The sequence below is a fragment of the Sapajus apella genome, unplaced genomic scaffold (genome assembly GCF_009761245.1).
Source record: "Sapajus apella isolate SASKATOON/1434 unplaced genomic scaffold, GSC_monkey_1.0 scaffold88, whole genome shotgun sequence".
Taxonomy (NCBI): Eukaryota; Metazoa; Chordata; class Mammalia; order Primates; family Cebidae; genus Sapajus; species Sapajus apella.
The window spans coordinates 4,786,313-4,806,980 of record NW_022437028.1 but is presented as its reverse complement, the minus strand read 5'-3'; the positions used below and the strand labels follow the sequence as shown (position 1 = coordinate 4,806,980).

Sequence of the window (20,668 nt, the reverse complement as noted above, 5' to 3'; positions counted from 1 at the left end):
ATGCCATCCCCACCAGCGTCCCCCACCTAATGCCATCCCCACCAGCGTCCCCCCAGCTGCACCGCCCTTGTGGTTAAGCATTCTCTTCAGCAGCTGTTTAAAGTTTTTCATCTATCCAATAATTCTGCCAAGGGCTGCAAGCATTGGGCTTTTGTTTTCTGCGACATGAGTAGTTTTGCTCTCAAAAGGAAAGGATGACCAGGCGCAGCGGCTCACGTCTGTAATCCCAGCACTTTGGGAGGCCGAGGCGGGTGGATCATGAGGTCAGGAGTTCAAGACCAGCCTGACCAACATGGAGAAACCCTGTCTCTACTAAAAATACACAATAGCCAGGCGTGGTGGTGCATGCCTGTGATCCCAGCTACTTGTTCTTGGGAGGCTGAGGCAGGAGAATTGCTTGAACCGAGGAGGCAGAGGTTGCGATGAGCCGAGATCTTGCCGTTGCACTCCAGCCTGGGCAATAAGAGTGAAACTCTGTCTCAAGAAAAAAAAAAAAGGGAAGCATATCCTAGGTAACTTTAGATAGGGTAATAAATTTGAAAATTTTAAAAAGGGAAGGCTAGGTACGTTGGCCCTGTGATCCCAGCACTTTGGGAGGCTGAGGCATGAGGACGGCGTGAGTCCGAAAGCTCAAGACCAGTCTGGGCAATGGAGTGAGACCCCTATCTCTGCAAATAATAATGAGCTCGGCACGGTGGTGCACAGCTGTACCTCTAGGTACTTTGGAGGCTGAAATGGGAGAATTGGCTCAAGCCCAGAAGGCTGAGGCTGTAGCAAGCTGAGATCACAGCAGTGTACTGCAGCCTGGACAACACAGTGAGACCCCACCTCTAAAAAAAAGGAAAGCAGGGGAGAGAAAAGAGAAAGGAAAGAGAGAGGGAGGAAAAGGACGACAGGAGGGAAGAGATAAGGACCAGAAACAACTGTTAACCAAAGGGAAGAGGGGACGTGAAGCCTGCAGGGCTCAGGACCGGAGGCCCACAGCACCTGGTGACTGTTACCTGGAAACAAACGTGCAGTGATCTGATCTCAGCTGAGATAGACAAGGAGAAAACTGACCAGCAACCCACTGTGTTCTTGGTGGCCTTTGGAAAGACCTGATTGCCAATCAACAGTTTAGATCCCTTCCCAGGGGAAATGAAAGAAACTGGGCTCCATGGCTCACGCCTGTAATCCCAGTGGGAGGCCGAGGCGGGTGGATCACGAGGTCAGGAGATCAAAACCATGGTGAAACCCCGTCTCTAAAAAAAAAAAAAGAAACTCTTCTTTTTGGTTATGGGGGGGAGTCCCCATGATTGCTACACTGTCTTCTCATCTCTTCCAGAAAACATCTTGGGTTTGGACTCACTCTGTCACCCCAGACTGAAGTTTAGTGGCACATCATACCTCCTGGTACACTACCATTCCCGGCTAATTTTTTTTTTTTTTTTGAGATGGAGTCTTGCTCTGTCACCCAGGCTGGAGTGCAGTGGCATGATCTTGGCTCATTGTGACCTCCACCTCCTGAGTTCATGCAATTCTCCTGCCTTAGCTTCCTGAGTAGCTGGGAGTAAAGGCGTGTGCCACCCATGCCAAGATAATTTTTCTATTTTTAGTAGAGATGGCGTTTCACCATGTTGTCCAGGCTGGACTCGAACTCCTGACCTCAGGTGATCCACCCACCTCAGTTTCCCAAAGTGCTGGGATTACAGGTGTGAGCCACTGTGCCCAGCCCTGGCTAATTTTTACAGTATTTTTGTAGAGACCGGATCTTGCCATGTTGGCCAGGCCAGGCTCAATCCTCCTGGCTCAGCCTTCCAAAATGCTGGGATTACAGGTGTGAGCCACCCTGGGGGGGGCACCCAAGAGCATGCCAGCCTTGATGTTATCACCCAAATTATAGACTATGACGCATATAGCGTTCTTGCCGGTTCTGGAGAGCTGCCTCTCATTGTCTTGCTAGAACACGCCTCCCCTTTCCCTGTGACAGGCAAGTCCTGGATCTGAAGGACAACAGTGCAGAGATCTTGTCTCCCAGCCGCGCAAGACCACACTTCTTGGCTGGGCATGGTGGCTCACACCTGTAAACCCAACACTTTGGGAAACTGAAGCAGGTGGATTGCTTGAGGTCAGGAGTTCAAGACCAGCCTGGCCAACATGATGAAACCTCGACTCGACTAAAAATACAAATATTAGCTGGGCGTGGTGGCAGGTGCCTGTGATCCCAGCTACTAGAGAGCCTGAGACAGAATCGCTGGAACCCGGGAGGTGGAGGCTTCAGTGAGCCAAGATTGCATCACTGCACTCCAGCCTGAGTGACAGAGTGAGACTCCATCTCCAAAAACAAAACACCACACTTTGTCTGTAAGGTCGTTTTGCATATGAGGCCCCTTTTTTTTTTTTTTTGAGACAGAGTTTTGCTCGTTGCCCAGGCTGGAGTGCAGTGGCGCGATCTCGGCTCACTGCAACCTCTGCCTCTCGGGTTCAAGTGATTCTCCTGCCTCAGCCTCCCGAGTAGCTGGGATTACAGACCTGCGCCACCACGCCTGGCTAATTTTGGTATTTTTAGTAGAGTCGAGGTTTCACCATGCTGCTCAGGCTTATCTCGAACTCCTGACTCAGGTAATCCACCCACCTCGGTCTCCCAAAGTGCTGGAATTACAGGTGTGAGCCACCGCACCCAGCCGCATATGAGGCCCATTCACAGACCATTCCCCTCCAGCATCTACCAGTGCCCAGGCCCACCAACGAAGCAGGGAGCGAGAACAGAGCAGATAGAGTGGGTACGATGGCTCACACCTGTAATCGCAGCGCTTTGGGAGGCTACGGCAGGAGGATCGCTTGAGCCCAGGAGTTCAAGATCAGCCTGGGCAACATAGTGAGACCCCATCACTGCAAAGTTTTAAAATGAGTCAGGCATGGTGGTGTGTGCCTGTAGTCCCACCTACAAGTGAGGTAAAGATGGAAGGATCACTTGAGTGCAGAACAACAAGGCTGCTGTGAGCTATGATCTTGCCACTGCACTCCAGAGCAAGGCCCTGTCTCAATCTCAGCACTTTGGGAGGGCGAGGCAGGTAGACCACTTGAATCCAGGAGTTTGAGACCAGCCCGGCCAACATGGTGAAACCTGGTCTCTACTAAAAGTACAAAAAATTAGCTGGGCATGGTGGCAGGCACCTGGAATCCCAGCTACTCAGGCTGAGGCAGGAGAATCGCTTGAACCCAGGAGGCAGAGGTTGCAGTGAGCCAAGATCGCCCCCACTGCACTCCAGCCTGGGCAACCAAGCAAGACCCCATCTAAAAAAAAAAAAGCAGGTAACCCCTGTCCAGGTGCATAGTCTGAGGCTGGAGGGAAACTGAGGCAGGCTTGTTCCCACTGTGTGAGGAGGAGCCAGGCAGGGGGTTCCAATGAGAAAGCTAGGCTTTGAGGTCTGAGTTCAAATCCAGCTTCGCCTCTGCCAGCCTCTGTCTTCTTACCGGTTTACCGCGGGAAGAAAACGTGGTCCTGAATCTTCCTGGAGCATGTGCTACCCTCCTTGTCCACCAGGTGGCAGCAGCGGGCCCAGCTGCCCATCTCTGTGGCCACGTCCCGGACACCGGCCAAACCCAGCCCCAAGGTAAGAGTGGGACCTCAGAGCCAGGGACCCAGGCATAGAGGGGTCCAGGACTGGGGGCCCAGGTTCTGCAATGACAGACTTATAGGAGGTAGGGGACTGTCATGCTCTTCCCTGGTGTCTCCAGCAGGTGGGATACACAGTGGGTTCAGTGGGACCCAGTGCAGTGGCTCACGCCTGTAACTCCAGCACTTTAGAAGGCTGAGGCAGGAGGACAGCTTGAGGCCAGGAGTTCAAGACCAGCCTGGGCAACATAGTGAGACCCTGTCTCTACAAAAAATACAAAAATTATGTGGTGGCACATGCCTGGGGTTCCAGCTAACGCTGGAGGCTGAGGTGGGAGGATCATTTGAGCCTGGGAGGTGGAGGTTTCAGTGAGCCGAGATCGCACCACTGCACTCCAGCCTGAGTGACCGGGTGAGATCCCATCTCAAAAAAAAAAAAAAAGACAACAGGTAACCCCAGTCCAGGTGCATAGTCTGGGGCTGGAGGGAAACTGAGGCAGGCTTGTTCCCATTCTGTGAAGAGGAGCCAGGCAGGGGGTCCCAGTGAGGAAGCCAGGCTTTGGGGTCTGGGTTCAAATCCAGCTTTACCTCTGGACCAAGTGAGACCCTATCTCAAAAAAAAAAAAAAAAAAAAAAAAAAGCAGGCAAAGAATAGAGACAGAGTGTCAGGAGCAAGAGTCCCAGAGGACAAAACAGATAGACACAGAAGCAAAGGACTCGGGACACAGGTGGGCGTGGCAGGGACAGAGAGACCCCTGCAGAGACTACAAGGTCAGGGCAGACGGGACGAGTGATCAAAGACAGGTGGAGAAGTGGACGGAGAGGGAGCTGAAGGCGGCGGGGTGGCAGGACAGCCCTGCTCCTCCCCAGCCCTGGGGCCTCATCACCCCACTGCACAGATGAGGCTCCCGGCATCAAGGGGCGTGGAGAACGGGCTGACAGCACATGCAGAGGGACCACAGCCCACTCCTGCCCAGCGCCGTCCCTGTGTCCAGCCCTGGGGCGGATGCCATGGCTGCCGTTCACACAGACGTGAGAACAGAATGAGACAGGCCCCTGCGGAGCCCAGGACGCCCTGGCACCTGAGGTCAGTAAAGCCACATCCTGCAAGTTGGTGGACTGCCTTGCGCTACTGACCGTTAAACAGCTGCCCAAGGCCATCGAGGTATTAATTAATTATTATTATTTTAAAATTGTTTGTTGGCTTGTTTTGTTTTGTTTTGTTTTTGAGATGGAGTCTCACTCTGTTGTCCAGGCTGGAGTGCAGTGGCGTGATCTCGGCTCACTGCAACCTCCACTTCCTGGGCTCAAGTGATTCTCCTGCCTCAGCCTCCTGGGTAGCTGTAACTACAGGCTCATCCAACCACACCCAGCTAATTCTTTTTGTAATTTTAGTAGTGAGGTTTCACCACATTTGTAAAGCTGGCCTCAAACTGCTAACCTCAGGTGATCCACCTACCTCAGCCTCCCAAAGTGCTGGGATTGCAGGCGTGCGCCACCGCGCCCGGCCTAGTGTGTGTCTTCTCAGCGTGTGTGTGTCTGCATGTCTGCCATCTGCAAAAGCACCTCAGCTTCAGTCTCTTGCTTCCTATCTGTTAGAGTGTATCTCTCCTCCTCTCTGTGTGAGTTTTTGTGTTTATGTGTGTGTTAGTGTGTGTCCGTATTTTCCTATTCTCTGTGTCTCTCTGCTCTCTCTGTCTCTGGTTTTTGTTTTTTCTTGAGAGGGAGTTTCACTCTTGTCACCCAGGCTGGAAGGCAGTGGCGTGATCTCAGCTCACTGCAACCTCAGCCTCCCAATTCCCTCCCGAGTAGCTGGGATTACAGGTGCCTGCCACCATGCCCAGCTAATTTTATATTTTCACTAGAGACGAGGTTTCACCATGTTGGCCAGGCTGGTCTTGAACTCCTGACCTCAGGTGATCCACCGGCTCAGGCTCTCACAGTGCTGGGATGACAGGTGTGAGCCACCGCGCGCCTATCTCTTATCTTCTCTTTCTCTCTCTCACTGTTTCTCTTTTCTCTCTCTGTCCTCTCTCCCTCCCTGTCTCTCTCTCACCCCAGCTCTTTCTCCCCCTCTTCTCTCTCTCCCTCCCTCTCCCTCTCCCTCTCCCTCTCCCTCTCTCTCTCTCTCTCTCTCCCTCCCTCTCTCTCTCTCGCTCGCTTCCCCCCCTTCCCCCTCCCTGCTCATAGCTGAGCCTGTCCGGCAGAGCAGCGGATGTGCGGATGATTCAGTGGCTGGCAGAAACCCCGCCCTGTCCGCCCGCCAGTGTCAGTGGTGTTGGCATCGCTGGAGCAGGTGTGCGGGCTCAGGATGGGGTGGCCGCGGTGAGGAGCCCTGGACTCTCAGGTAAGCCTGTCCCAGGGGTGCCTGGGTCCTCGGGCTGTCCCCCATCCCCCAGGAGCACCTGGCTCCACTGGGTGGGGTGGGAGGAGGCCTGGATGCCTAGCGCCCCCTCCCGAGGCCCCCACTCCCGCCCTGGCACCAGACCCTGCAGCATTTCAGGGGTCAGCTTGTTTCTGGGGTTCTGGCCACTCTCCGGCCCTCGCCTTCACCTGTCCGGCCTGCACAGCCTTGGGACATCCCATGGCAGTCCCCTCACTGTCAGAGACTGAGGGCAGGTGAGGGCCAAAGCAGCGGCTGGCCTGGCCCGGGAGCCTCAGTTTCCTCATCCACAAAATAGGACTGTTACCCCTACACAGGTGAGGGGAAAACGGTGAGATTGCAGGTCAGGGCCCGGGTCTGGCTCCAGGTCAGGTGGAGACCACGTCCCCCGCCTCCCCGCCCAGCCCCCTGCCTGGCCCTCAGCTCTGCCCCTGGGACCAGGGCTGCACAGGCCCCTGCCGCACCCGCCCCTCTCTCCCACCCAGCCAGCCTCATTTGAAGCCCACAATTATTTGGAAAAAGCAACAGGACCGGCTGCGCACAGTGGCTCACACCTGTCATCCCAGCACTTCGGGAGGCCAAGGTGGGAGGATCACTTGAGGTCAGGAGCTGGAGACCAGCCTGGGCAACACAGTGAGACCCCCATCTCTTAAAAAAAAAACAAAAAAAACTCAATACAATTAAAAACTAAACAAACAAAAAAAAACAGACCCCAGAGAAGAGCCCAGTGGTTAAAGCTGTCCAGGGCTTCAAGTCAGGCTGCCCCTCCCGCACCCCAGTGTCCGCAGCCGCTGGGAAGACGGGCAGGGTGGTCTCGGAGCGGCCTTCCGGGAGGGAGGCCCAGACACTGTACCTCCTCCAGCCCAGCCCCGAGAGCTTCCCCGAAGCCGGCTCTGTGCAATCTTTGTTCATATGAAAAGTGCCCACTTCCCCTTCGTGCTATTTTGGCCTCTGCAGATCCGTGGTCTGCGGCGATCCCCGCTCCCCACCCCACCCAGCCCCGCCGGCCCCTGGGGGCCTCCGAGGGCCCATCCTCCGCTCCCTCCATGTCACCCCACCTGCTTTCAGAACCTGCATGGGAGAGTAAAAGTGAGAGCGAGACAGAGACACTCGGAGAGGGAGGCAGAGACAGAGAGACAGCACAGAAGTCACTCAGTCTGGGGGCAGACACACGACTGTGAAATTTGTTTTTTGTTTTTAGAGACAGGGTCTTGCTGTGTGGCCCAGGCTGGCGTGCAGGGGTACAGCCTTGGCTCACTGCAGTCTCACCTCCTGGGCTTCAGCGATTCTCCCGCCTCAGTGTCCTGAGTAGTTGGAACCACAGGCTTGTGTCACTGTGCCTGGCTCATTTTTACTTCTTCTTCTTTTTTTTTTTTTTTTTTTTAAGAGATAGGGTCTTGCTACATTGCCCAGGCTGGTCTCGAACTCCTGGCCAGAAGTGATGCTCCTGCCGCGGCCTCCCAGTGTTAGGATTATAGGCATGAGCCACCACTCCCAGCCTGATCCCATTTTATTTATTTATTTTTGAGACAGAGTCCCACTCTGTGTCCCAGGCTGGAGTGCAGTGGCACAATCTCGGCTCACTGCAACCTCTGCCTCCTGGGGTCAAGTGATTCTCCTGCCTCAGCCTCCCAAATAGCTGGAACTATAGGCATGCGCCACCACGCCTGGCTAATTTTTGTATTTTTAGTAGAAACAGCATTTCACCATGTTGGCCAAGCTGGTCTCCAACTTCTGACCTCAAGTGATCCGCCTCAGCCCCCCAAAGTGTTGGGATTACAGGTGTGAGCCCCCATACCCAGCCCAACCCCATTTTATGGATGAGAAACCTGAGGCTGGGGGGCCCCAGACACAGGCAAGATCTGGTCCCATGAGTCCAACCTCACAAGCCTGGGATGAACTTGGGCCATGCTGGAGGGGTTGGAGGCACACCCTGGGTTGGGGGCACTGAGGCAGGTTGAGGTTTGGGGAGGGAGAAGGGCAGTGCCCAGGCAGGCTCTGGGGAGGAGAGAGCGGAGCTTCCTCAGACCACCTCCTGGGGTGACCTGGGTCGTGCCAGTCACAGGGTAGGAAATTCACTTGTTCCCACTGACTCACTTGGCTTTTGCGGGGAGGCCTGCTGGCTTCTCTGTGATGGGCCCCTGACAGACTCAGGGTCACACGGAGATTATGACTCATCTTTCCGCAGGGATTTGGGAAGTCCGGGGAGGTCCTGAGACTCGTCAAAGGCCACGCAGCTTTCAAGCCGGACAGCCCAGGCCCTGGTGTGCCTCCGGGGGAACCCAAGGCAGGAGGTAGGCAGCCTGGAGCTCCTCCTTTTTTTTTGAGACGGGAGTCTTGGTCCTTTTACCCAGGCTGGAGTACAGTGGCACAATCTCTGCTCACTGCAACCTCCGCCTCCTGGGTTCAAGCGATTCTCCTGCCTCAGCCTCCCAAGGAGCTGGGACTACAGGTGCCCCCCCACCACACTTGGCTATTTGTTGTATTTTTAGTAGAGAACTCCTGTGTGATCTGCCCACCTCGGCCTCCCAAAGTGGTGGGATTACAGGCATGAGCCACCTCGCCCGGCTGGAACTCCTCCTTTTAAGTCCTGTTTACTGCTCCCAGCCTCATCTTCCCCAGCTGTAGGGTGGGGAGAAGCCTTCACTGGTGGCCAGGATGGGAAGCGCATAGTGGAAGCAGGGTGGACACTCGGGAGCGTCGGCTCCACAAATGCCCGCCATGCCCAGCCTCTTCCAAGACCCCCACCACCCTCAACTCTGTCCCTGGCCATCTCCAGGGGACCAGGTCTCCTTATTATTTTTTGAAATAAAATGTCCTCTATTGCTCAGGCTGGAGTGCAGTGGCACGATCACAGCTCACTGCAGCCTCAACCTCCCTGGGCTCAAGCGATCCTCCCGCCTCAGCCTCCCAAGTAGCCGGGACTACAGGCACACACCACCGTGCCTGGCTATTTTCTTTTGTATTTTTTGTAGAGATGGAATTTCGCCGTGTTGCCCAGGCTGGTCTCAAACTCTTGACCTCAAGCGATCCTCCCTGCCTCCGCCTCCCAAAGTGCTGGGATTACAGGCGTGAGCCACTGCGCCTGGCCTGGGGCTATTTATGGTTGCAGCAGTTCTTGGAAGCGCACTCGAGAGGGCCGCGCTTCCATCCACCAGGCCACGGCGTGTGGTGTGCATGTGTCTTTGCTGAGGCCTGGTCATCACGCTGTGGTTTCAAGGCTGGGACCAGCCACAGACCAAGAAGCCGGCCAGGTGCCGGCCGGGGATTCAGGGCCCCCTCCCTACAACATCACGTCTCCAGCCCAGCCTTGGCACCCCCTCCAGACACCTGCAGCAGGGCCCTGGGCCTCATCCCTCTAAGGATCAACTTTCTTTTTTTTTTTTTTGAGACGGAGTCTCGCACTGTCGCCCAGGCTGTAATGGAGCAGCACAATCTTGGCTCACTACAATCTCTGCCTCCTGGGTTCAAGCAATTCTCCTGCCTCAGCCTCCTGAGTAGCTGGGACTACTGGCGCCAGCCACCATGCTCCAACATTTTTTTTTGTATTTTTAGTAGAGACAGGGTTTCACCATGTTGGCCAGGGTGGTCTCCATCTCCTGACCCTGTGATCCGCCCACCTCAGCCTCCCAAAGTGCTGGGATTAGAGGTGTGAGCCAGTGCGCCCGGCCTACCTTTCTCCACCTCATGCTCTTGGGCCACCTCCTCCAAGAAGCCTTCCCTGACTCCCCTCCTCCCAGCTCTCACCACAGGCAGAATCTGGGCTTGCAGCTGTTTCAGGAATGGAAGACCCATTCCCTGATCCTGGGTGGGCCTCAGAGGGACCCCAAGGCAGGAGGAGGGTAGAGAGGAGCCCTGAGTTGCCCTGGGATGGGTGGGGGCTTCCGGGTGCTTCTGTATGGGTGGTGGCCACAGACTGTGACTGTCACCCCCAGGAGCCAGGGTGGGTTTACTAGAGACAATGAATGTGATGGGCAGAGCCAGGGTTGGGGCAGGACGCTACGTCCTGAATCCCGTCTTTCCTCTTAGCAGATGTGAGCTCGCTAACCTCAGTTTCTCAATTTGTGAAAGGCAGTGAACTTCACCTTCAAAGGGCGGTTGTCTGGATTAAGTGGGGCTGTGTGTAGGGCTGTGGTCATGCACGTGGGGGTATCTTGTGGGCCCCCAGAACCTTCCAGCATTTATCAAGGGTGATGCTGGGCTGGGCCAGCAGCCAGGAGGGGAGGTGGCCTTTCCACAGCCTGGACTCAGCTATGTGACTGTTCCGGCACAGTGGGGGTATGGGGTGGGATTCCTGAAAAAGGTTCCCCTTGCTCACGGGCACCCCCCATCTCAGAACCACAGGAGGCGACACCAGGAGCCAGCATGAACCCAGGGACTGAACTGCTGTGGCCCGGGGCAGCGCTGCTGGTGCTGCTGGGGGTGGCGGCCAGCCTGTGTGTGCGCTGCTTCCGTCCAGGTAGGCGGGGGCCCGGGGGCGTGCTGGAGAGAAGCATGGGCAGTGCATCCCAGAGACCCTGTCAGCCTAGGCCTGGCTGTGGTCAGAAAGGGCCGATGACCCTCCTGAGGTGACCCCTGAACCCATAAACTGCCCCCTGAAGACATCGGTCACATGCACCTGGGGTGTTGTTTTGCTGGGTCAGCTGCGGTGTCTTGGGCCAGAGAAATTGCCCCAGACAAAGGAGGGGAGTCGGGGCTGCCTGTGGCACCCGCTTTTCCAACCTCTCCTCTTCTAAAATACGCTGAGCAAATACTTTTTTTTTTTAAGATGGGGTTTCACCATGTTGGCCAGGCTAGTCTTGAACTCCTGACCTCAGGTGATCCGCCTGCCTCAGCCTCCCAAAGTGCTGGGATTACATTCGTGAGCCACCGCGCCCAGCCTTTTTTTTTTTTTTTTTGAGACAGAGTCTTGCTCCATCGCCCAGGCTGGGGTGCATTGGCACAATCTCAGCTCACTGCAACCTCCGACTCCTGGGTTCAAGCCGTTCTGCCTCAGCCTCCCGAGTAACTAGGATTAGAGGCACCTGCTACCACACCCAGCTAATTTCTTTGTTTTTGGTAGACATGGGGTTTTGTCATGTTGGCCAGGCTGGTCTCAAACTGCTGACCTCAGGTGATCCTCCCACCTTGGCCTCCCAAAGTGCTGGGGCCACCACACCTGGCCCCAAATATTCTTTAATATCAGGTGGTTGGTAATTGACAGCTTGGCCCCAAGTGCTGCTGGGAGACAAGACACGGCGGGGAGTATCTGACCTCAGTTCGCAGCTGCTCTTGGACCCTTGCTAATCCTGGCTTGTTTTTGCAGGTGCAAAGAGGTCAGAGAAAATCTACCAGCAGAGAAGTCTGTGAGTTGCCTCGATGTCCCTGGCCTGGTGTATTCACGTACCCTGGGCATGGGTATCCCCAAGGGAATTCCTGGCACCTCGTCCTTTACCCCTTCACTCACACCTCTGTGCCAGTCTCTAGCCAGCCCCTAGGCATCAGAGGAGGGAAAGGAAGTGCCCAGACGCTCTCCAGGCCCTGCTGCAGCTTGGGTTGGGGGGGCTTTGGGAGGCGGGGATGCCTGGGCTGTGGGGCTAGCCACTCTTCAGCTTGCCTGTGCCCTCTAGAAGTCCAGGCATCCGGCTGGGTGCGGTGGCTCACTCCTGTAATCCCGGCACTTTGGGAGGCCGAGGCGATCGGATCACCTGAGGTTGGGAGTTCAAGACCAGCCTGACCAACATGGAGAAACCCATCTCTACTAAAAATACAAAAATTATCTGCGTGTGGTGGCGCATGCCTGTAACCTCAGCTACTTGGGAGGCTGAGGCAGGAGAATCACTTGAACCCGGGAGGTGGAGGTTTTGGTGAGCCGAGATCATACCACTGCACTCCAGCCTGGGCAACAAGAGTGAAACTCTGTCTCAAAAAAAAAAAAAACAGAATGATTGACTGCAGGCTCAGAGAACCCGGAGGTCCATGTTCACCCCCGAGCAGTCACTCATGACCCACCCACGCATGCATGCACGCACACACATCCTTCCTCATTTCCTTTTGCAACTGAAAAACCACAGTGAGATTTGAAAATAGAATCTTCCCAGCCTTGCTCACCGTGGGCCAGGCCTAGACCTTTCTGTGTCTTTCTGGCCACACGGTTTCTGGCCTGCCTGCGACCCCCCACCCCAGCGTCGCCCCCCAGCGTCCCCCATGCCCTTGACTCCTCGGAGGCATCCCCTGTCCCCTATTCCCTCAGGCCCTGCCCACCCCTGGCCCCATGATTGATCTTAGAGCCACAGATGGTCAAGGCCAGACCACCACAGGTCCCCATGTGGTGGGGGGGCTGTTTGATCCCCTCCCTGGAAGGCCTTTGCCTGTCTCTCCATCTGTCACCTCGGTCTGGCTCGGCCCCACCGGCCTTCGTGAAGTGACTGCTGTGAGCACAGGCCCAGCTCCTGTGTTGCTTCTCCCAGGAAGCCACGTCTGACTCTCTCCTGTGGATTCAGGGTATCTCTCCTAAAGGAGGCCACCCTGAGCCCCAGTCCTCCAGGCGCTCCTGGAAGGTTGGGCCAGGTACCCATTTTGGTTCAGAGGAGGAGCCCCAAAACCTGCTGTATTTTATTTTGAGATGGGGTCTTGCTCTGTTGCCCAGGCTGGAGTGCAGTCTCCCGGGTTCAAGCAAGTTTCTGCCTCAGCCTACCAAGTATCTGGGATCACAGGCGTGCGCCACCATGCCTGGCTAATACATATATTTTTATTTTTAGTAGAGACAGGGTTTCATCATCTTGGCCAGGCTGGTCCTGAACTACTGACCTTGTGATCCACCCACTTCGGCCTCCCAAAGTGCTGGGATTACAGGCGTGAGCCACCGCACCGGCCAGGATAGCTTTTTACATGAGCACAGGCTATCTGAATAAAAATCAAAGTTTCTTCTGAAAGGAAGAAGGGAGATCAGGCAACGGCTGGGCACTTAGCTGTGTCTGCTAAGCCTTGAACTTGTCTTGCCAGTTATTTGGAAGTAAATGGTGGGTTTGAATGTCCCCAGAGCATGTGCTGTTTTTTTTGAGATGGAGTCTCACTCTGTCACCCAGGCTGCAGTGCAGTGGCATGATCTCGGCTCACTGCAGCCTCTGCCTCCCGGGTTCAAGTGATTCTCCTGCCTCAGCCTCCTAACTGGGATTACAGGCACCCACCACGCCTGGCTAATTTGTTTTGTATTTTCAGTAGAGACGGGGTTACCCCATGTTGGCCAGGTTGGTCTCGAACTCCTGACCTCAAGCGATTCACCTGCCTCGGCCTCCTAAAGTGCTGGGATTACAGGCGTGAGCCACAGCGCCTGGCCACATGTGCTATTTTAAGGAATTGAAAACACTCCCTGGCACCGGCAGGTGGGAGGCAGCCTCTTTGTCACTCCTGGCTGAAATAATTTACCCCAAGTCACCGCTGGGCCCCTGAGCAGGTCTTTATTCATCCTTATGCCCCGGGATCTCAGGGCTGCCTCCCCAGCCCTGTCCACAGACCCCTCTGACCATCTCCAGGGGCCTGGGACCCCCCAGCAGGCCCGCTGAGGCCACACTGAGGATGGGGCTGCTGAGAGCGGGGCTCCAGCCCAGGGCCCTGTATGAGCGGTGGGCACCCCATGTGCAGAGTGACCAGAGAATGGGGGTTGCAGGGGGAGCCGAGAGTCTGAGGCCTGAAAGGGCAGAAGTTCCTCCCCACTGTCGCCCAGGTCCATCCCTCTGCTCTCCCTCCTTGTCCCCATCCACCTCCCCTGTCCCTGTGTCCCCGGGCTGTGAGAGGCCAGGCCCAGGCTCAGCACAGCCTTTGTGTTTCCAGGCGTGAGGACCAACAGAGCTTTATGGGGTCCCAGACCTACTCCTGTGAGTCTCCAAGGGTCCCAGGCTGGGCTCTGGGTTGGGGGTGTCCTTGTTCAGTTCTCTCAGTCCCCATTGCCCTGACACCATGGCCAGGCCTGAGGTGGGGGGCAGGTGATGGCGTGACGGGCTGGGCTAGCCTGGGGGCCCAGCCAACACCACACTTCCTGTCCTTCGCAGTGGTCGGGCAGGCATGGCCAGGACCCCTGGCGGAGACGGCACCCGCAAGGTAGGTCACAGCCCCCAGGAAGTGACAAGGAAGGTAGGTCCTGGAGGTCCCCACGTGGTGAACCCAGGCCAAGACCTCCCTCCTTCCCTCCCCTGGCCCCTGAGCCCCAGGGCTCAACTATGATGGTCCCACCAGGGGTATGGGGGGATGTGTTCTGGGAGGCCTCACCCCACAGTCCCTCCTTCAACCCCCTCCCCCCGCAGGAAGGACAAGCTGCTGCAGTTCTCCCCCAGCCTGGAGGGTGAGTGGCACAGGGCAGGGACAGGGACAGGCCTAGCCAAGCTGGGACTAAGGCCAACACCTGAGGGGACAGGCCTCGTGCAGTGGCGGCTGCGGGGCCAGGGGAGGCCTCCCCAGCACAGACTCACAGGCTGGGCGGGGTGGCCTGGCCCAGGGAGGGTGCGCACCCGCACATGCCCAATGAAGGGGACAGGGAGCATGGCAAAGGCTCAGACCCAGGAAACACCTTGCTCCGCCTTGGGCCGTGGAGCCCGAGCTGGGTGGAAAGCTGGGGCCGGGGAGCAGGCGATGATTGGGCCTTTCTTTCTTCCAGATCCAGCATCTTCCAGGTACCAGAACTTCAGCAAAGGTAGGTGGGCTCCCAGGGAGACAGGAGGCCACGGAGGGGCTGGAGCCCAGGGGCTCAGGCCTGATTCTCGCCTCCTCCCGCAGGAAGCAGACACGGGTTGGAGGACGCCTATGTGTGAGTGGCCCCTCCTCTCCCACTGCCCCACCTGCCCATGTGGCCCTGGGCTTCCTGGTCTAGGAACCGCCTCTGGCACTAGAACTTGGCATCCAGGTTCCCCTCCTTCTCCTGGCAGGCAGGGCTTGGGTGGCCCTGTTGACTCTCAGGTGACCCTGGCTTTGTGGGACCGGACTTGGCCCTGCTCTGGGACATGGGGTGTGTGGGGCGGGGAATGGAGACTCATTCAGCATCACCCAAAGACAAGTGACAGGACACCCAGGACCCCTCAGTGTGTTGTATCATCTCACAGATGGGCACACTATGCGGGCTGGCCTAAGGTCACATAGCAAGGTGGCTCACACCTGTAATCCTAGCACTTTGGGAGGCTGAGGCGGGCGGATCACCGGAGGCCAGGAGTTCAAGACCAGCCTGACCAACATGGTGAAGACCCGTCTCTAGAAAAATATAAAAATTAGCCAGGCGTGGTGGTGCACACCTATAATCCCAGCTACTCAGGAGGCTGAGGCAGGAGAATTGCTTGAACCCAGGAGGCAGAGGTTGCAGTGAACTGAGATAGCGCCACTGCACTCCAGCCTGGGTGACAGAGTAAGAGTCCGTCTCCCAAAAAAAAAAAGGTGGATCCACAAGGCATCTGCTCCCTCCAGCCTCCCCGGTGGCTCCAGGGCTCCAGGAAGTGGGGGTGGGGGAATCAGGAGATCCTGGCAGAGTCCCCACGGCCCCCAAGAAGAGCAATAGTGGGAGCAGCCCTGGCCACACTGCCTCCCATGAGGACTCCCACCCCGCCCTCCAGCCTGCCTGGAAACCTGTGCTGTCTGTTCTCTTGGCCAGAGACCCCATTGCCATGGAGTATTACAACTGGGGGCGGTTCTCAAAGCCCCCCGAAGGTGAGGCGGAGGACGAAGCCAGAGGTGGGGGAGGAAGTGATGTGGGAGCTGGGGCAGAAGCCACACTCCGGGCAGGAGAGGAGGCTGGGCTTGGGTTCGGGTGAATTGGCAGAGAAGGGTGGGTGGACAGAAGGAGGCTGTCGCTGCAGGTGGGGGCCAAGGAGGGCCAGGGGGCAGGCGGGTCAGTGAGGGAGCTGTGGGCACAGGGCGTGGGGGAGAGGAGTGGGCCACAGTGGCAGGGAACTAGAGGGCTGGCTCGGGGAGGTCAGGGGAGACCAGGCCCCTGTGTACAAGGACTGAGCATCTCCTGATGAGCCCAGAGGTACCAGGGACAGTGATCCCTGCAGGCTGAGAACACCAGAGCCTTGGGCCCTGAATGCTTTTCCTTTATAGAAAGGGCAACTGAGAGGCTGGGCACGGTGGCTCACACCTATAATCCCAGCACTTTGGGAGGCCGAGGTGGGTGGATCATTTGAGGTCCGGAGTTCGAGACCAGCCTGGCCAACATGGTGAAACCCTGTCTCTACAAAAATACAAAAAATTTAACTGGGCATGGTGGTGGCACATGCCTGTCATCCCAGCTACTCGGGAGGCTGAAACAGGAGACACTCTTGAACCCAAGAGGTGGAGGTTACAGTGAGCTGAGTTATGCCGTTGCACTCCAGCCTGGGTGACAGAGCAAGACTTCATCTCAATTAAAAAAAGAAAAGAAACGGTAACAGGAGTAAGTGTGGGTGGTGCGTGCCGAGAGGTGCAGGGCCCTGGGCTTGAGTCCAGCTCCCTGGCCTGGCTCCCACCTGGGCCATGCCGGTGTAGGTGTTCAGGGGTCCTCTTCTGCCCCCACCAGTGCCACTTCCACTTTTTCATTTGAGACAGAGTCTCCCTCTGTCACCCAGGCTGGAGTGCAGTTGCGCAATCTTGGCTCACTGAAACCTCCGCCTCCCGGGTTCAAGCAATTCTCCTGCCTCAGCCTTCCAAGTGGCTGGGATTACAGGCACACACCACCACACCTGGCTAATTTTTTGTGTTTTCAGTAGAGACGGGGTTTCACCATGTTGGCCAGGCTGGTCTTGAACTCCTCACCTCCTGCCTCAGCCTCCCAAAGGGCTGGGATTACAGGTGTGAGCCTCCGCGCCCTGCCAGCAGTGCTCATTTCTTAGGACCCTGTCATTACTGATGGACATCAGGCAGGGCATCAGTCAGAGCCCAGCTTCCCCATTACAGGACCAAGACGGGGTGCCAGGCTCGGAGATGCCACACTCAGCCTGGGTCCCCGAGCAAAGCATTCCCAGCCCGCCCTGCCCTGTCTGGAAGAGTCCAGATCCCTCCCGGCAGTGGCTCTAGGGAGAGCTCCTAGTTGCCCCAGAAACGAGCCTCTGAGCTGCCCCCTGCCTCCCTTCCTCCTTCCAGCCACCCATCGTGGGCCTGAATTGCAAACCTCTCCCCAAGTGCCCCCTCCCCAATGCATTTGGAGGGGCTCTTAGAAGACAGAGAAGGATGCTTGGCACAGTGACTCATGCCTGTAATCGCAGCACTTTGGGAAGATTGCTTGAGCTTAGGGGTTCTAAACCAGCCTGGGTAACATAGTGAGATACTCTCTCTACAAAATATATTTTAAAGTTAGCTGGGTGTGGTGGTGCACGCCTGTAGTCACAGCTACTCAGGAGGCTGAGGGGTGGATCGCTTGAGCCAGGAACTGGAGGCTGCAGTGAGCTACGACTTTGCCAGTGCTCTCCAGCCTGGGTGACAGAGCAAGACCCTGTCTCCACAAGAAAAGAAAAAGAGCTCAGGGCTCAGGGAAAAGCCTGCAGGGTGCCAGGCCAGCGCCCATTAGGAAGCTCTTCCAGGAGAAGGCTTGAGGTCCCTCGGGTACCCAGAGATGTAGGGCTTGGCGGGGGGGTCCTCTGCAGAGGGAGGGCAGGACAGAGGGTGAGCCAAGCCTGTCAAGAGTCCACACAGCCCCATGCCCACTCCGCTCTCTCCTGCAGATGATGATGCCAATTCCTACGAGAATGTGCTCATTTGCAAGCAGAAAACGACAGAGCCAGGTAAGACCGCCCAGCCAGGGGCAGGCTGGGGCCGGGAGCGGCAGACCACTTGGCCAAGCGCCCCTGCACTCCCCACTGATCAAAGGCCACCCCACCTTGAAGCCTGAAGGCTCTCGGATCCCTGGGTGTCTTTGGGTAGAGCCTTGCCCCCAGCATCCTTGGAGGCGGCTCCGTCGGCTCCTTGCACCTCAGTGGGACTGAGCCGAGGGGGCCTATCCTCCCTCTGCAGGTGCCCAGCAGGAGGGCACAGGTGGCCTCTGCGGAGAACACAGTCCCTTGCCAGCTCTGAAGACTGACCCCACCTCCAGTCCCTGTCCCTCTGTCCCCCTGGAAGAAGATGAGGAATCTGAGGATTATCAGAACTCAGCATCCATCCGTCAGTGGCGAGAGTCCAGGAGGGCCATGGGTAGGTGGCCGGGAGAAGAGGACGCAGGGTGGTCGGCCCACTTAGGGCAGGCTTGAGGGACTGGCCTGGAAGGGCGGGGCTGAGAGTGGGCTTTCCTCCAGCCGGGCCAGCTGACCCCGCAGTGACGCCTGGGGTGCAAGAGCAGCTGCAGAGACCTTGAACCACGCATGACAGCCCTCAGCAGCTGCCCTGGCCTCCGGGGTGGGGTCAGGTCCTCCCAGGCAGGGCGAATCCTCAGAGGAGGCTTCATTGGCTCCTGGAGCCTCCTCGGTGGGAGTGGGCGAAGGGGTCCTATCCTCCCTCTCTGCAGGGAGGACCCCATCATCACTGGGGACTGGAGTGCAATGGCACAATCTCAGCTCACTGCAACTTCTGCCAGCTGCATGCATGCAGTAACACGTTCCACCTTTTCTCAGAGCAGGACGATCTCTGGCAAATCCCAGACGGGAGAGACACACACCGCCAGGACCTGTCTGGCGTGGCATTTCCCACAGGCTGTTTTGTGGAGTCTGGGGTCTGAGCCCGGCACCCCAGTTGGGGGAACAGTCATGGGTGTGTCCATGTGAACCACTCAATGACCTGTCTGCCCACTGGTCTGCAGGGCAAGTCCAGAGAGAAGCATCCCCCCGCCCGGCCGGAAGCCCAGATGAGGAGGAGGATGGGGAACCGGATTACGTGAACGGGGAGGTGGCGGTCTCAGAAGCCTAGGACAGACCAAGAAGGTAGGCCGGCCTCTGCTCTCCAGCTGCTGTGGGCCAAGGGTTAGAGGTCTTCCAGGCTGCAGGACCCCCAGCCCAAGGGAACAGCCGAGTGTGTGGGCAGAGGGAGACGGCACATCCACTGGTGGTAGGTCCCGCAGAGAAATCAAGCAGGGCAGGGGGGCAGGAAGTAGTGTGGGGTTGTGGGCAAGACAGGGTGTTGCAATTTAAGGAGGCCAGGGAAGCCTTTCGGAGCTCCCTTCCTCACCCCGTTGGGGGGGAAGGACATCCAGGCAGAGGGGACAACAGAGGCCCCCGGGTGGAGTGAGCCCCACGGGTCTAAGCAAAGCCAGGGGCTGGGGAGGGGCTGAGGGGAGACTAGTGGAGGTGGAGGCCGGATGTGGGGAGGCTGACCGGCAGGGCCAGCACTTGGGGTTTTACTGCATGAGACGGGAGGGAGATACAAAGGTGGTTTTTTGTTTTTTGAGATGGAGTTTTGCTCGTTTCTCAGGCTGAATCACAGTGGTATGATTCAGCTCACTGCAACCTCCACCTCCCAGGTTCAAGCGATTCTCCTGCCTCAGCCTCCCAAGTAGCTGGGATTACAGGCGCCTGCCACTATACCCAGCTAATTTTGTTATTTTTTTGAGACAGAGTGTCACTCTGTCACCCAGCCTGGAGTGCAGTGGCGAGAGATAGGGTTTCACCATATTGGCCAGGCTGGTCTTGAACTCCTGAACTCAAGTGATCCGCCTGCGTCAGCCTTCCAAAGTGCTAGGATTACAGGTGTGAGCCACTGTGCCAGGCCATTGCATTTTTAGTAGAGGTCAGGTTTTACCACATTAGCCAGGCTGGTCTCGAACTCCTGACCTCAGGTGATCCGCCCACTTCAGCCCCCCAAAGTGCTGGGATTACGGGCATGAATCACCACGCCTGGCTGGTTTTCTTTTTCTTTTTTGAGAGACAGGGTATTGCTGTGTTGCCCGGCTGATCTTGAACTCCTGGGCGCAAGCAATCTTCTGGCCTCAGCCTCCCAAAGTGCTGGGATTACAGGTGTGAGACACTCTGCCCAGCCAAGGGGAAGGTTTTGGACAGAAGACCAGCTGGATGTTTTTAATTCAATTTCTCTGGCTGTTGGGAAAATGGGTACTGGGAGAGTGGGGACAGGAAGTCCAGAAAGGACCCAGGCACGGGTACCATCTGTGCCAGGGTGGCAGCAGCGGAGACAGCAGTGAGCAACATGGTGAAATGCCATCTCTACAAAATATACAAAAATTTGCCAGGTGTGGTGGCACACACGTGTAGTCCTAGCTACCTGGAGGCGAGGTGGGAGTCTAGCTTGAGCCCAGGAGGCTGAGCTGCAGTGAGCTGTGACTGCACCACTACACTCCAGCCCGGGCAATAGAACAAGACCCTGTCCTGAAACAAAAACAAACAAAAGAGGGCAGGCACGGTGGCTCACGCCTGTAATTCCACCACTTTGGGAGGCTGAGGTGGACAGATCACCTGAGGTCAGGAGTTCGAGACCAGCCTGGCCAACATGGTGAAACCCCGTGTGTACTAAAAATATAAAAATTAGCCGGGTGTGCTGGCGCATACCTGTGGTCCCAAAGGATCGCTTGAACCCGGAAAGGGGAGGTAGCTGTGAGCTGAGATTGTGCCACTGCACTCCAGCCTGGGCAACAAGAGGAAAATGGAAGGAAGGAAGGGGGGAAAGGGGAAAGGAAAGAGGAAAGGAAAGTAGAAAGGAAAGGGGAAGGGGAAGGGAAAGGAGAGGGGAAGGGAAAGGAGAAAGGAAAGGAGAGGGGAAGGGAAAGGAAAGGAGACGGGAAAGGAAAGGGAAGGGGAAGGGAAAGGAGACGGGAA

The 20,668-nt window shown here is 56.9% G+C and overlaps 1 protein-coding gene across 8 annotated transcripts in view; it reads left to right on the top strand.

Moving 5' to 3' along the window:
* Nucleotides 1–5,782: 5,782 nt before the first annotated feature.
* LAT2 (linker for activation of T cells family member 2) overlaps nt 5,783–20,668 on the top strand; it is a 26,705-nt gene continuing 11,819 nt past the window's right edge. Inside the window, exons 1-13 of one of the 8 annotated variants that reach the window (XM_032254933.1) lie at nt 5,783–5,945; nt 10,318–10,440; nt 11,287–11,326; nt 13,794–13,837; nt 14,012–14,060; nt 14,264–14,301; nt 14,614–14,649; nt 14,733–14,763; nt 15,595–15,650; nt 17,639–17,698; nt 17,928–17,967; nt 18,004–18,104; nt 18,706–18,826. In XM_032254933.1, the coding sequence (XP_032110824.1) occupies nt 5,822–5,945; nt 10,318–10,440; nt 11,287–11,326; nt 13,794–13,837; nt 14,012–14,060; nt 14,264–14,301; nt 14,614–14,649; nt 14,733–14,763; nt 15,595–15,650; nt 17,639–17,698; nt 17,928–17,967; nt 18,004–18,104; nt 18,706–18,812 (849 nt within the window). In that variant the 5' untranslated portion in view covers nt 5,783–5,821 and the 3' untranslated portion in view covers nt 18,813–18,826. Of the gene's footprint in view, nt 5,946–6,466; nt 6,565–8,169; nt 8,276–10,301; nt 10,441–11,286; nt 11,327–13,793; nt 13,838–14,011; nt 14,061–14,263; nt 14,302–14,613; nt 14,650–14,732; nt 14,764–15,594; nt 15,651–17,638; nt 17,699–17,927; nt 18,105–18,705; nt 18,831–20,668 lie in introns of all 8 variants that reach the window. The other 7 variants (XM_032254935.1, XM_032254937.1, XM_032254931.1 and 4 more) reach the window with 7 other exon arrangements.